The 15688-nt window shown below is 51.2% G+C and overlaps 1 protein-coding gene across 1 annotated transcript in view; it reads right to left on the reverse strand.

Annotated features, from left to right (window-relative positions):
* Positions 1–234: 234 nt before the first annotated feature.
* The window catches only part of Daam2 (dishevelled associated activator of morphogenesis 2), a 57329-nt gene continuing 41875 nt past the window's right edge, over positions 235–15688 (reverse strand). The window contains exons 18-26 of the mRNA XM_059244119.1: positions 14499–14583; positions 12303–12409; positions 12024–12112; positions 8300–8468; positions 7629–7736; positions 5987–6047; positions 4315–4446; positions 3230–3400; positions 235–2932 (exon numbers count right to left, since the gene is read on the reverse strand). Coding sequence (XP_059100102.1) covers positions 2711–2932; positions 3230–3400; positions 4315–4446; positions 5987–6047; positions 7629–7736; positions 8300–8468; positions 12024–12112; positions 12303–12409; positions 14499–14583 — 1144 coding nt within the window. The 3' untranslated portion in view covers positions 235–2710. The remainder of the gene's footprint in view (positions 2933–3229; positions 3401–4314; positions 4447–5986; positions 6048–7628; positions 7737–8299; positions 8469–12023; positions 12113–12302; positions 12410–14498; positions 14584–15688) is intronic.

Genomic DNA, 15688 nt, shown 5'->3' on the forward strand with positions numbered 1-15688 from the left:
CCCACCACTGGCCCTGCCCACCACCTGCCCTGCCCACCACCTGCCCTGCCCACCACCGGCCCTGCCCACCACTGGCCCTGTCCACCACTGGCCCTGCCCACCACTGGCCCTGCCCACCACTGGCCCTGCCCACCACTGGCCCAGCTCACCACTGGCCCTGTCCACCACTGGCCCAACTCACCACTGTCCCTGCCCACTCCAGCACAACCCAAGTCCACATGGGAAGAAGATAAGTTTATAGGCAGGCTGGGGGTGGGGATGAATTTAATAGTTTTTAGTATTACAATATATTCTTATAAAAGGGTGCGGGTAAAAAGGACACTGTAGAGTTCTGTACATATGAACCTTATTTGTCTTCTGCAGCAGCTGTTGAGAGTGGCCTTGGCATGAAGGTTGGCAGATGTCCCAGGGAGATGGTCACAGCTCCCGAGTTGGTGTCAATAGGAGTGGATGTGAAGACCCCATGCCTATCTCCACCTACCTGGAGAGTTTTGTCCTTCCGCCCCCAGACAAACTTCCGACTTGGGAAGGGAATGGCCTCTGCTGAGAAGGATGTGTTGGCTGGACTACGAATCTTACATTGTGCACAAAGTTAACTGGAGCAGTTGACCCACAGGGGCAAGACGGGTGGGAAGGCACTGGGGTAGACTTCGTTTAACGTTGAGGACCAGCCTGTCCACCTCCACGGCACCAGTCACTTCCTGCTGAGTCACTCACAATGGTCTGTGCTCCAAGGCACTGTTGAAATCTGGTTACAAAGACATATAGCACCAGAGCCACTGGCCAGATTTGGAAAATAATAAATAGACAAGGCAAAATTCTTTGGGGTGAGAAGGCTGGGCTCTGGAGAGATGCCAAATGGCTTTTCTGAGGATCCGATGTGTTCCTTCAAGAACGTCCATCTTCCTTGTCTTTCCTAGTGCATGTCCAGTCTTGGTGGTGTTTGGGAAGGCCGGAACACAGCATGCCTGTCTCCTGCCCCTAGCATGTTAGGCTGACAGCCTGGGCAGTTTGGAAGATGGGAAGATGTCCAGCTCCGGCCTCTCCATTCTTGATAGCCACTCTTCTTAGAAGCCCTTTGCCCTCTTAGGCTGGCTTCTTCCCACCCTTACTGGGCTGTCTTCTACTTGCTGAAATGCCTCTCAAGCCAGTGTACATGCCCAGCTTAATGCCATGTTTCTCCTCCCCACAGCTACTATGGCCCCACCCACTGGGAATCTCATATAGAAAAACAGAAGGTGGGCAGTTACAGGAGTGAGCATCCACGGCCACTGGCATGACCCTGAGCCAGGCGGTTAGAGGAGAAGAGCCGGGGGCTGGTGGGTGGTAATCAGGCAAGATTGGTCTCAGGATGGGAGGGGACAGAGGTGCATTGGATAATAAGAACCTTCATGGAATTGATCTTACCCTGCTCCATTTAGAACATTTGCCTAGATATAGTAGTGCTGCCACCCATACCATCAACAACAACTGAAGATGGGCGGAACAGACGAGTGAACAGGAGGAGGGCCAGGATGGTCCCATGCAAGTCAGGCTGAGGAACCAAACTGAGCACAGATGTAGGAGCAAGCCCTGACGTGAGCTCCCACACAACTCTTCCTCCATCCTCATCTCAGCTTTTCCTGCCTGCTCTCCTCAGCCCCATCTGGCTCCATGTCTCCCTCAGAATGACAGTCAAACGTGGAGGTGGGTCTAGCCCTCCGGAACAATTCCCAAAGCCAGCTGCAGCCAAGTACACGGAGCTCCACTGTGACCTCAGATGGAGACTGAGAGGCCACCGTGGCATGGAAGGGGTCAGCTGAGCGGAATGGTAGATCCCCAGGAGTGACGCATTGGAGTGTTGTCCTCTGGTGAGGAACTGCTGGGAACTCAGGTCACTGTCTCTCCAGGACAGTGGTCAGGCTGCATTGGGGTTTGCTTTGGGGTCCCTATGCCTGAGCCTGGTGAGGTGATGAAGGGAGTCTTTCTTGGACACCCCTCCTTACCAGAGCCACACTATAAGCTGGCGGCGGGCCAGAGTTCTGCAATCCAGAGAAGAATTTGGGGACAGGAGATTTAGTAGATGGGATGAAGGTGACCGCGGGGAGAGGAGAGGCCCCAGGACTTGCTCTAGGAAAAAGGCAGATAACTCACTTGCTGGCTCTGGTCCCTTTCTACATGTGTTCTTCTGGAACATGCTAGAGCATATCTCGATAGAACACATAAGGCCCCTCATTTCCGTCTCAGATCCATGTTCCATTGAGCTGTCTTTTCAGAGAGCCACCTAGAGTCCCTACTGTTGGTTCTTGGGTCCCACTCCACCACCACACACTGTACAAGAGGTCTGAAAAGGAATGTGGTCTCCTGGATTTTGAACAGCTCTGTGCCAACATGAGGTGTGGAGAACAGTGTTCTCTGGCCTGGGATTTCCTGGCCAAAGCCCAGGGCCTGCCAGGGATGTCCATGCTAGTCTTAGAGAATGATGGCCAGGAGAGGGAGGGGCAGAGCGAGAGACAGGATGCGAATGCGTAATGTAAAGGGGAGATGAGACACGGTCCTGTGTCAGTGTGGGAGACACCCGGTCTAGCCACACACAGCCCCTGGGACCCAGCCCAGGGCTCCCAAAGTCAGCTTTCCAAACCACTGGAGTCATTGCTGCGTCTGTTCAAATCCTCTCCCCTGCTCCCTGTCTCCAGGTCTGCCGCCATGTGGCCGGTCCCCAGCCCCCAAGTCAATGCTTTAGCCTGCTTATCGCCCTCTCACGGGTGACCTCTGGGGCCTGAGTCCCTGCTCGCTTGCGGTTGCGCTTGAACTTGCTCAAGTCCTTGTCAAAAACTTCTCCTGAGCGCAAGGCTGACACCAGGTCATCGAACTCTCCACTCTCCTCCAGGGTGCCACCGGCCAGGACCTTCCGCTGCCTCTGCCACCTTTCCTTCTCACGCTGCTCCTTCAACTGAGAGTGGAAAGGAGGCGACTGAAGGACACAAGCCCGCGTCCTGCAGCCCTCTGCATCCTGGGTGCTCTCCCAGCCCAAGCCTACCCTGCCCCGGACACGTTTCACCTGCCAGGGACCACTCCGCTTCCCCTCCCCCACCTTACTCGGCTTTCTCCCCCCCAAGCTGGGAGATGTCTCTCTCTTCTGGGGCTAACAGCGGCCGCTAACGTGCCTATTTGATCTCACAAGTCCAAGCAGCATCCCCTACACACCCGCCTCTGCCGCATCCTGTCCCCAGCCAGGCCCAGCCCTCACCATGGATTCCATGCGTGCCCTCCGCTCCTCCTCTTCCTTCCTCCTCCTCATGGCCTCCAGGTCCTGCCTGGCCTCCAAGAAGGCCTGCAAGAAGGTGTCAAAGATGCCGAAGAACTCATCCGGCTGCATCTTACTCTCCTGCTCCCCGAAGTGTGTCAGTGCCTTGGCAAACTGTAAAGACACGGGTAGAAGCATGGTAAGCCAAGCCCGCAGTCGGCTAGCTCCCAACTGAGCCCAGTCCAGGCCAGGGGGTTGTAGGCATGGCACAGATGACTCAGACCCCAGGGTTCACCCGTGAACGTTTCGATCCAAAATTCACTAGTGATCCATTCTCTGTCCCTACCCTGTTATTCCCCACAAAAACCACGAGGCTGACTTCTGGGGAGACGGGTTGAGACTACCTGATAGTCTACCTTCGCACCACCTCTGGGTCTCATATTGTAGGTGTGAGACCAGGAGAGGGTGACTTGGGGAAGACTTATCTAAGGTCAGGCGCTGTACGGCTCGATTGGAAAGGGCCCTCACAGGCCAGCTAATCACTGGGTGACTTAGCCCCTCTGTGACTCAACTTCTTCACCTGTAAAATGGGAATCAGCTTCATGGTATCATTGTGACAGTTAAATGGGGTGACAGATAGAAGCCACCAGCTCTGTGGACATGAAGCAGGTACCACTCTGACTTTGTCTGAGCATTGTGTTCTCCTACCCAGTTCATATCATATCATCCAGGAAACATGTCCCAATGAGACCCTGTTTCAAAAACTAAGGTGGTTGGCTCCTGAGGAAAAGACCCCTGAGGTTGTCCTCTGGTCTCCACATGCATGTGTACAAAAGCACACACACAAACATACACACACACATACACAAAATTAAAATTTAAAATGATGCTTATGGTGCCTGGATACCTACAAAGTGCAGCCTGATCTCTGTAGTCTGAGGTTGTCATTGCCTTGGAGGAGAGAGGGGAGAGGAATTCCTAGGCTCTGAGGCTCTGGGTTTGTCCCTGTCCATGGTAGGACCAGGTGAAAACACCAGTCCTGGAAGAGATGAGCTGAGGACCAGTGGGGGATGCTGGGCCACCTTTACCTTATCCCTGGCCTCATTGAGCTGGTCCTCCAGCTCTGAGAAACTGAAGCTGGACACTGTGATGAAGTCACTCATGACAGGGACAAACTTGTCATTTGGGTCCCGTGGCTGGTGTCTTTGATATTCCAACTCCTGGGAAGGGAGGATAAAGCATGATTTAGATCAGGGGCCACCATATGCTCCTCATTAGCCACAGGACATCACACATGCCTTTGGAAAAGGTGACACCTGGGTTCACAATTCTAAAGGTAATATCATCTTTAAGAGCTGTTAGTCTGTACATCTATTCACATCCTTCCCTAACCCATCACCACCATTGTCCTTTCATTAACGGCTTTTGAATGAAGTATGACCAGGGCCAAGCGGCATTGTCTGGGAAATCTTGCTGCTAGGCTATGGTCCACACTCTACGGAGCACTTTCCAGGACCATCAAAATGGAAGCTGTCACCCATGGTAGCAACAGAAGGCTCTCTAATTCTTAACTTCAGCCTGAATCAATTCTCCTCTTACCCTCCCTCTTCCTTCATGGGAATTCTGGGAAAAGTCTCCATTTCCCAAGTGTGAGGGACAAAGAGTTGAAGATGTCCCAGAGAATGCATCAGCTATGAAGCCATGAGAACAGCAATGGTGGTAGCATGACCAGAGACCCAGTGCTGGGATCCAGGGTCTGTGTCTTCTCAATATTCCTGTATGAGATCCTAACCCCTAAGGCAAAGCAAGGAGGTGGGACCTCACAGGTGCACCCAAACATCTGACATGATGTTGTCATCTACGAAGTGCACCCTTGAGAAGTACACAACTGAGTTATGAAAAGATAATCATAAAAAAATTCATAATGTCTTAAGTAAGTTTGTGGTTTTGTGTCAGGCCCCGTTCAAAGCTCTCCTGAGGCACATGTGGCCTACAGGTCATGGGTTGGACACTCCTGTCAAGTGAGGAGGTCATAGGTCAGAATCTTTGTATAGTGGCCCTATACAAGAGCCCCAGGGAAGTGTGTCCTTTCTAGCAGGTGAGGACACAGTGAGAAGTCCCATCCACGAGGACCAGGCTCTCACTAGACATCAGACCTGCTAGCACTTTGATCTTGAATGACCTACCCTGCCAAATTACAAGAGGTAAATGTCTTTTGCTTATAAAAGCCACACCATTGATGGATTTGTTTAGCCACCTCAGGGACTCAAATACCAGAATTCTCCTCAGTGAGTGAATGAACCCTCAGAGCCCCCACTAGTCCATGCATGAAGGGACAAGATGTAAGGCAGGATCTCATGGGGATGGCGGTCCCACAGCCACACTGCTGTATGCCTCCTGTAGGCAGCGCAGCCTCTGCATTCACTATGATCAAACATGAGCATGTGACAGTCCTAGGGTTCAGTCTGTCATGGGGACATCTCCCTGCTCAGTGACATAGAGACAGTCTCTGTAAGGGTCTAAATGTCTAAATCCCCAAGAAGGTGGATCGCTTTTTCCCGAAGGCTCTGTCCACTGTGCGGCTGTCCTACCTCCCCTCCCCGTCCCCCCCCCCCACCCCCCGGCCGCCCTGGGTCATCGAAGTGCATCCCACGGGGCTTCTGCTGCCTGAGATGTGGGGGCGGGGCATTGGGTCCAGTGATGGCAGCAACATGGCTTCTCCGTGGGAAGCCTCCACTGGGGCCCAGCAGGCTCACTTACCACCTCCACTGCTCGCAGGCCCCTCTTGAGATTGCCCACCTCCTTCTCCAGCTCTGCCAAGCTGTGGGGAGACAGGGGGAGGGAAGACACCCGTCAGCTCTGGGTGTGAGGAGCCAAGGATGGTTCGGGGAAAAGGCAGCTTGAAGCATGGTGGCCTTGCATCCCAGCCCCTCTTAGGCCCCTGAAGATCACCACCCTATGTGCCTGTTGGTGTCTGTAAGTGTCAGGGTGAAAGCTCTGCTCCATGGATCCTTACAGACGCTGTGTATCACATAGTTCCTGTGTGTGTGTGTGTGTGTGTGTGTGTGCGTGCAGGTGCATATGTATGCATGCACACACATGTGGAAGTCAGCAGACAACTTCAGCCGTCTCTCTTAGGCACTATCTACCTGTTTTGTTTGTCTGTCTGTCTGTCTGTCTGTCTGCTTGGGTTCTAGGTCTGGCCCTCAGCCCCTCACACCACTTGCTGCACTGTCTCCCAAGTGCTGTCAGAAGCTTTCTCACACTAGCGTCTGGCTTGGGGTTATTTATTTTCATTACCACTGGGCAGTGTTCACCATCATCTAACAGGGGTCTCTCCACAGCCCTGTGCTGATGGTATTTAGAGGTGGAGCTCTGGAGGGATACTTTTGATGAGGTCAGTCCTGAGGGGGAGGCTCTGAGATGGCACTGTGGCTCCTGTTATTTGTCCTAGCCTGGGATGCGGCTGCCACACTGTAGTGTACCAGATGTTAAGCAGATCGTGGCGCCATGCCAGTGGACTACCAATCCTCCCGAGTCATGTGTCAAATAACTTCAGATTTTTATAGTTACCAAGTCTCAGGTGTTTTGTTATAGCACAGAATATCTCACACACAGTGGCATTGGATACCTGTTAGCTTTAGCATGTCTGGCTTCCCCCGATCCCAGACTAAGTCTGACAGCCTTAGCAGATGCTGTGGATGCCCTGCCCATTACAGTTGAAAGTGCCCATTCTTCCAACCAACCGGGCTTAAAATATATGTGCTTATTTTTAAATTTATTTTATATATGTGAGTGTTTCACCTACATATAAGTGTGTATCCCGTGTGTGCCTGGTACCTGAGGAGGCCAGAAGAGGGTATTGGATTCTCTGGAACTGAAGTTATAGATGGTTGTGAGCTACCATGTGGGTGCTGGGATTTGAACTGGGGTCCTCTGGAATAGCTGGCAGTGCTGTTAACCACTGAGCCATCTCTCCAGTCCCCAGCTGAGTGTTCTTTATTCTGGTCAGCCCCCTCTGCCTGTTAGAGTTATGTTTACACCCCAGGACACTTAGCCAGTGTGCTGCATGACGAACCCACTCCTCCCCCCACCATGGGATAAGCACAGAGGGTGTTCTAGTCTATACTGTTTCCATGTCAGGCTTAAGTTCCATTTGTCCTCAGTGTAACTGGTTCAGTAATGCTTCTGTTGTAGGCATTCTTTCTACACATGGCTTACTTTTTTCTTCTGGTGTTTTCCAGAATCACCTCTGAAATAAGATGATTTGCACCAGCCAGCTATCTCTGTCTGGGTCTTCTAAAAGCATACCCTGAGACCCTGCCCACTCCCAGTGTCCCCCCAAGTGAGGGGCGCCAGCTTGTGCGCCCACAGGCGAAGAAAGCATGGAGAGACCACCTACTTGACTTTGGCGGCTTCTGATAGGTGCCGCAGCTCCGAGGGCATGTTCAAGATGTCGGGGAAGTGCTTCTCCAGGATCATGATCAGGTAATGAAGCAGAGAGATGTTCCTGTGGGTGACAGTTACATCAGGAGAGGGGGCTGATGAAACCAGATGGAGTGTGATGAGAGGAAGAAACAAGGAGTTGTTTGGAGAGATGGCAGTTAACAGGGCTTCCTGCTCTTCCAGAGGACCTCAGTTTGGTCGTGAGCATCCACAAATGCCTGTAACTCCAGTGCCAGGGGATCCAGTGCCCTCTGCTGGCCCCACGGGCACATAGACACACACACACACACACACACACACACACACACACACACACACATAGACATACACACACACACAGACATACACACACACACACACACACATAGACATACACACACACACACATAGACATACACACACACACACACGCACACACGCACGCACACACAGACATAGACATACACACACACACACACACATGCACACACGCATGCACACATACCCTGCCCCACACTAAAACAATTCTTCAAAATATTTTTAAAATGGACAAGGCAACCCGAATGCAGAGAGAGAAGAGGGCTAGAGAGGGGTAGGGAGACGTCAGGACAGAGTGAGACAGGGCCGAGGAAGCCCGTGAGTCCCCACCTGTCAATGCTGGACTTCGTGTCAGCAATCTTGTTGAGACTGGCTACCCGGAACCCGTAGGCACCCCCACGCTGCCCCTTGTTCATGAAGTTACCGATGGCGAGGACCACCTCCAGCATCTGCTTCAGGCGCTTGCTGAGGGTCAGCTCCCGGGAGGCCAGCAGGATGGCTGGGGGAAGAGAGACAGCTCAGGATGCTGCACAGACTGAGCCAGGGCAGCAGAGCTCCTGGCTTCTCAGGAGGGTTATGAAAGGAGCTACCTTTTCAACTCTTGGGTAGAGACTACCTGTTCTCTTCGGGACCCTCCATTTCTCCCCCCCCCCCAGGACAAAGCTACCCTGCCCTCAGAGTAGACTACCCCTAGAATGATCTGGACTGTCTTATCATGTACATAAAGATTATTATGCATTTTAATAAATACATATTTGAATATGGCAGTTTTATTTTTCTAGACCTAACAGATTTTGTGCTTCCTGGAGCTCTGACACATTTTAAAATTCTGTATTTTATATGTGCATGTATCTTCACGTGGATGTGCATGTGTATGTATTCATGTGCAGGTAGGTATGTGCGCATCAGATGTGGAGGCCAGAGGTCAACCTCAGGGACCATCCTCAGACGACACCTTGGGTTCTGAGATAGCGGTAGGAAGACCAAACCATCTGGTGGTCTCTGGCTATGCAGACAGGACATTCCTGAAGATGCTTGTTATGAAAACAAAACAAAAGCCCTTGGGGCTTGGAAGTTGATGTCCCAGTGGGTGGGAGCACTTGTTATGAAAGCAAGAGGATCTGAGTTCAAGTCCTCAGCACCACAAAAAAAGCCAGGCATAACCATGCATAGGGCTGTAACCCCAGTGCTGGAGAAAGAGGGGAGCCACAGACAAGAGAATCCCGGGAGCCAGCTGGCCGGTCTAGCCCAAACAAGCTTCGGATACAGAGAGACTGTCTCAAAAGCCAAAATAGAGAGAGGTGGACATCTGATATCTTTCTGTGGCCTCTGCATGCATGCACATGGGTGTGCATCGTACACACGTGTGCACATGCCACACACACAACAAACACAAACACATACCACATAAAAAGGAAAACCCCAGGCCAAATGTTTGCAGAAGTTCTCAGTCAGTTAAAAAAATGTAACTGTGGAGAAGATATTATAAAAATGAGAAGTGAGGGGTTTCCACAGTCTTTAGATCACGCGTTGCACATTCTATGAGTTAACACCCCCTGTTATGAGTTTGAAGACTGTCAGGCTGTGTCTCAAAGGGGTGTGGGGCTTGGCTGAAGAAATGGCTCAGCTGTGAAGGCTAAAGCTTGCAACCAAAGGACACGAGGGGTACAGGGCTTGGAGACCTTCAGTTTCTTAACCTGGGTTGATTGCATGGCCAGGATAGTGATCACACCCCAACTGCCCAGTGCAAACAGCTGTAATAATTTTCAGGTCCCTCTGTGTATGTGCCATGTTTCAATAAAAGTTTATTTTCAAAGAAGCAAATAAAATGGGTGGTGGTGGCTCACGCCTTTAATTGCAGCACTCGGGAGGCAGAGGCAGGCAGATCTTCGAGGCCAGCCTGGTCTACAGAGTGAGTTCCAGGACAGCCAGGGCTACACAGAGAAACCCTGTCTTGAAAAACAGAAAAAGAAAAGAAAAGAAAACTTACTTGCAAAAATCCTCAGCCACTTATATGACTAGGCAGTTTTCTAAGGTTGGTTGTTTGAAAAATCTACAAAGGAATATCCTTTAAAAATGCTAAAAATGTTGGCAAAACAGAAAATGATCAGAGTTGAAAGGAAATCAGAGGAGATGAGAAAACTCCCGTCTGTGATGCTGACATTTTAGAGGCATTCACAAGAATAATACATTCATGAATACATTCATAAGAATATTACATTTGCAGTCACATTCATCCAGGCTATATTTAGTGAATCTACTTGTAATGAGAATTGGTAAATTTAGTATACTCAGCAATGAATGTATTCATAGGGAGAATATATTCAAAACAGAATTGGGAAATTTGTCAAACTTGGTAAAATGCCCTAAAGTAACTTCACCTGGAGCCCTGTCTGGGGGAGGAGATGGTGGGTGTCAATGGCTCCACACCCGGCTGAGGTAGGCTTGATCTTAGCTACTTCGGGAATACTTCTGGAACAGCTAGAAGGAGGAATCTCAAGGAGCCCAACTCCTGAACAGCCCTGCACACGGACGTGACTGTGTGTATGTCTTCAGGCATCTCTCACCACCCTGGCTCAAAAGCCTTCAAGGAGTGCAGCCATCCATAGTGGAGGGTGTCTACAAATCTGGATCCCAGCTAGAGAAGTGTGACGTCCCCACAGCTGTTCTCTCCAGCACATCTTTTTCTGTGCAGCTTGATGTTAAAGAGAGGCTTTATGGAGCCTCTGAGCCCTAGAGCTTGGATACATCTCCTTGGAGTACCTAACGGTCTAAGAGGAAACCTTCCCAGTGCCTAAGCTACTCTGGTTCCATAGTTCCAATGGCCATGGACATTTGCTCCACTGAGATAAGAGGCATAAATAGTTGAACACCTACACCTTGGCCTCACGTCCCCAAAGTAATTTGCAATAGGAAGAGAGTGAAGGTGAAGAGGCAGATGGATGTTCTATTCTTCATTACAAGCTGAAGGTCCCTTGTTGCATGTACATGTGTACATACTGAACCCCGCTGCCTTAATCTCTACAAACTCCTACTCCAGAAATCCCTAAGTACCCTTTGGGAAAGACCCAACCTGCTCTCTGAATTAGGCATCTCAGAGAGTGTCCAGCAGGGGGCGCCCATGCTCTGCTATGGCTCCAGCTTGGCACCCTGAGCATCCAAGATGGTTTCTTGTTCTTTCTGCCCTGTAAGTCTTCTTACCCCCAGGTGAGACCCCAAGCAGTTTTTCCTGCTTCTGCCTTGCTGGGTGCACATATCTGCCCCCCTATCCTGCCCTCCACTCTTCCCCACAACCCCTTGAGTCCTGCTCCTCTGCTACCCCCATAGGCAGCCACAAGGATATGCTCTCAGACACAGTAAGTGAGAGACAAGAGAAAAGGGACCCGTTGGAAGGGCAGCAGGCATCTACATGGCCACAACACTCCTCATGGCTCTCAGAAATGGCGATCTGGAGAAGGCCTGTATCACCCAGACTCTCTGTCAAGCCGGATACCTCTAGGTCTATGTGGTGGCCTGCTTCCTGGTGAGCTTGCACGTAAGCAGACATGCCCAATAGACTTTGTGAACGTGGTGCTTCTCAAATAGGAAATGGTGAATGACTGCATGCCAGGCTCCAAGATGGGTGCTGGCTATATTCCTATTTCCTGGTCCTTCCTCTCCCAGGCTGGGGCAGAAGTCAATTGACGCCCTACCCTGGGGAGCCAATGCTAGGCAGAGGAAAGCATCATGTGGTCAGCACATACACCAACATAAACAAGAGCATTTCTCCATAATAATCATATTTCAAGTTGATGGTCATTCCTGTAATCTCATCACCTGAAAGGTGGAGGCAGGAAGATTAAGAGTTCAAGGGTAGCCTCAGCTACATAGTAAACTAGAGGCTATCTTAGGACACACGAAACCCTGCTGAATAATGTAAGGTCATAGTTTTGAATGTTATCCTTAACCTGGGTATGTCTCTGGGGTCAGGGTAAGGCAGAAATTTCCTTCTGTGCCACCAATCAACCTGGGACATGTCCCCACTCCAGGTGTGCACTGCAAGCCCCAGCCCTACCTTCTACTTTGGGCTTGGCCTCTGCCAGCCGTTCCTGGAACTTCTTCTTGAAGAAGAGGGCCTGTAGTCGCTGCTGGTAGTGGTCAATCCTGTGGACAGGGCAGGCTACGTCACAGGTGGACCCGGGGCTCCGAGGCAGCTCTAGCTCCCACTTGGACCATCCTTCTCTCTTAGCAGAGCCAAACCTTGACCCCTGCTCCTCCTGCTACACCCGGTGCCCCATTGGCAGAGCCGAACCCTGACCCCTGCTCCTCTTGCTACATCCAGTGCCCATCTGACCTGCTCATTTCATAGAGGAAGCGGTCTGCACGCGCCATCCGCTCAATCTCATGCTTGTGCTCCTCCAGGAGGTCAATGTCACTCTTCTCAGGGATGAACTTGAGGAGCTGTCAAGGGCAGATGCAAGTCAGATGGGAAGCTGTTGAGCAGTGCATACAGTGTGAAGTGCAGAGAGGCTCACGCATTGCTCTGCTCAATACTGGAAGGGCCTGCTGAGGCAGGAGAATGAAGAATTCAAGTACAGCCGGGGCTACATACCAATTTCAAGGCAAGCTTGAACTACCTAGAGAGTTGAGGCCAATCTGCTCTACACATCCATTTTGAGGTAAGCCTGACTATATAGTGAGCTCAGGTATTTTCTGTGAGTATGTGCATCATGTGGGTGCAGTGCCTGCAGAGACCAGAAGAGGGCATCAGATCTCGTGGAACTAGAGTCACAGAGGGTTGTGAGCCTCCATGTGGGTGCTGGGAACTAAGCCCCAGACATCTGTAAGAGAAGTCAGTGCTCTTAACCTCTGAGTACCTCTCCAGTCTTTGTGCTATGGTTTGAAAGTATCCCTCTGAACATCACATATGGAAACTTTTAATGACATCTGGCAGTAGAGTCTTTGGGTGGGGGTAATTGGGGTTAGATGAGGTCACAAGGGCAGGGCCCTAGTCGTGGCATTAGTGGCCTGGTAAGAGAAAGAGAAATCCAAGTTATGGCATCTTCTGTCTCCTCCCATGATGTCCAGCACCTCACCAGGTGCCAAGCAGATACAGCACCATGCTCTTGAATTTCCCAGCCTTCAGAACTATGAGCCCAGTAAACTCTGTGCCATAGCCACAGAAAATGAGCCAACTCACTATGTTTAATTTGCATCTGCCTTCTCTCACTCAACATAACATCTAAGATTCACCCATGCGTATATCACTAGTTTATCTTTATTTACTGCTCAGTAGTATTCCGCTGAAGGAATGTACCATGGTCTGTTTATCCAATTTCCAATTAATGATCAGTTAGGTTTCTCACCCTCTGGGAGGTTTAATAAGTCAAGTTATTATAATTATGTCTATATACGTCTTTTAATATTTATATTGGCCTCTCTTTAGTGTGTGCCTAAGTGTGAGATTCCTGGGCAGATGTATGTTTAGCCTTAATACACATGCCAAATAGCTCTGCAAAGTGAGCTGAGTGGGAATTCCAGTTCTGCCACACCCTTGTCAACATGTGACCGTCAGTCTTTAATCTTAGCTAACGTGTGGGTCCGTGACACTCCTTTTCTATGGTTGGCTGTCTTCTCTGGTGACTGCTGACACTGGGGCCCTTCATATGATCACAGGCTGCCAGGTATCATCTTCTGTAAAACACTGGTTTCAGCTCAGTTTCAAAACGGGGCTTTTGCCACTTTCTCACTTATCTGTAGCGTTCCTTACTCCAAATCCAAGCCATTTGTTATATGTCCACTTGAAAAACACTGTCAGCACTGTGGGCTTGTTATCACCTGAGGCAAAATGCATCCTTTGGATTGACACTGGCTCTTTTTCTTCTCCAGATTTTAAAATTTATTTTATGTATATGGGTGTTTTGTCTGCATGTATGTCTATGTACCATGTGTGTGCCTGGCGCCCACGGAGGTAGAAAGAGGGAGTCGGAGCCCCTGAAACTAGAGCTATGGGTGGTTGTGAGCCAGCATATGGGTGCTAGGAAATGGACCCGGGTCCTCTGCAAGGGCAGAAAGTGCTCTTAACTGCCGAGCTGTCTCTCCAGCAGCCCAGCTCCTCTTTTGAGATAGAGTATCATGAAGCCCAGGCTGGCCTCAAACCCCAGTTCTGGGATTACAGATGGGCACCACCACGCCCAGTCTGGGGATGGAACCCAGGACGTCAAGCATGCTAGGCAACTGTGCTCTTCATTTTAATAAAGCCCAGTTGGCAGCATGCCTGTTTGCCATGTCCCAGGTCTTCCTAAAGGACACAATGTCTTAAAGTGAAAGAGATCTGAGGAGGAAATGACCGTTGCCGCCTGACCCTTCCTGGGACTTTGCAGGGGCCGCACTGCTCTCTGGCGGCTTGTCCTAGAAGAAAGCCTAGTCCCGGCAAGTTTCTGGAAACGTGAGTGCCTCCAGATCTATGTCTCTTTGACCCACGGATTTCAGCCTTTCTGGGCCGAGGCTGCCCCAGGCTGGGCTCCTCTCCTCTCCTGAGGGTCCTCACCTGCTCCAGCATGTCCTTAGCGAGGTCTTCCTGTTCATCCATCCTCAAGATGGCCTGGCGTATCTCCTCATTAGAAAGCTTCAACCTGCAACAAACCCGCCCTGAGCAGCCTGGCCTGGCCCTCACCTTCTCCTCGACAGCCCCAGTTTGAACCCTCTCTCCTCCCTCCTCCACACAGGCTTCCCAGGCCAATTTCATAATAGAGTCTAATTTTAATAAAGAGGACATCCGATGCACTCCATATGTCATTAATGAGTGTTCTAGTTCTCATCGAAGCCCGAGTCCCTGATGCCTGCTTGAACTTTGTCAGAGCTGATGAGACATGTGGGATTGAGATGGATGGGCAGAGGCATTCTGGCAGGCCTTTTTCCTCCTCCGCCCCTCCCTCCTGCCTCAAATATCCTCAGCATCTCTATGGGAGGACAGAGCAGGGTGTCAGCAGAACTCTGGGGGAACAGTCTCGCTCTTGCGTCTCTGACAGTGCCCAGTTCCCACCCAGCTCCCATCAGTCTTCCCTGCTCACCACCTACACAGTCCCTCTTCACCCCTCCACGTACACACCCACCCAGAACCCTAGGGAAGCAGCACTCCTCCACCCCTCAATGGCAGAAACTCAGGCCAGGGAACTTGTGGGAGGGCAGAGGGGGCAGATGTCCCAGAGGAGGCTGTAGGCAGTACTAAGAATAGAGCTTGGGGCGGTGCCCCTGACCCTGCCCGGGGGAGGCCCCCACACAGAAGCCGTGCTGTTAATACAGATACTGCTTGTTTGTTCCAAAGCCCAGGGAAATGCTTGCAGGCTGAGGTCATGCCGCTCCCCGGCCTCTCCAAGTGGGCCCTCCGTGGATCTAGAGTAGCACCACTGGCAGACGCCCGCTCCTCAAGAGCCTCATGGCCAGGGCAGTTTCCTGTCTGAAGAGCCCATGCTGCGGCTCCACGTGGGCTTGCAGGACAGAGGTCTAGACCAGCATCCATCCCCCTGTCCTCTGGGGAAGTCAGAGAGGCAAGGCCAACATCGCCACTGACCCTCGGCCACCTTCCCCGGGGCCTGCAGCTCAGCTGTCATGTGCGTTGTTTTGCTGTGCTCTGGATGAACCCAGGGCCTGGTGCACGCTGGGAGGCCGGCAAGCACTCTCCTGTAGAGTTATATCCAAATCTCAGCCCCTTTACCTCCCATTTTGGGCTTCTCCTTG

The sequence above is a fragment of the Peromyscus eremicus genome, chromosome 16_21, assembly GCF_949786415.1.
Source record: "Peromyscus eremicus chromosome 16_21, PerEre_H2_v1, whole genome shotgun sequence".
In the NCBI taxonomy this organism is placed as follows: domain Eukaryota; kingdom Metazoa; phylum Chordata; class Mammalia; order Rodentia; family Cricetidae; genus Peromyscus; species Peromyscus eremicus.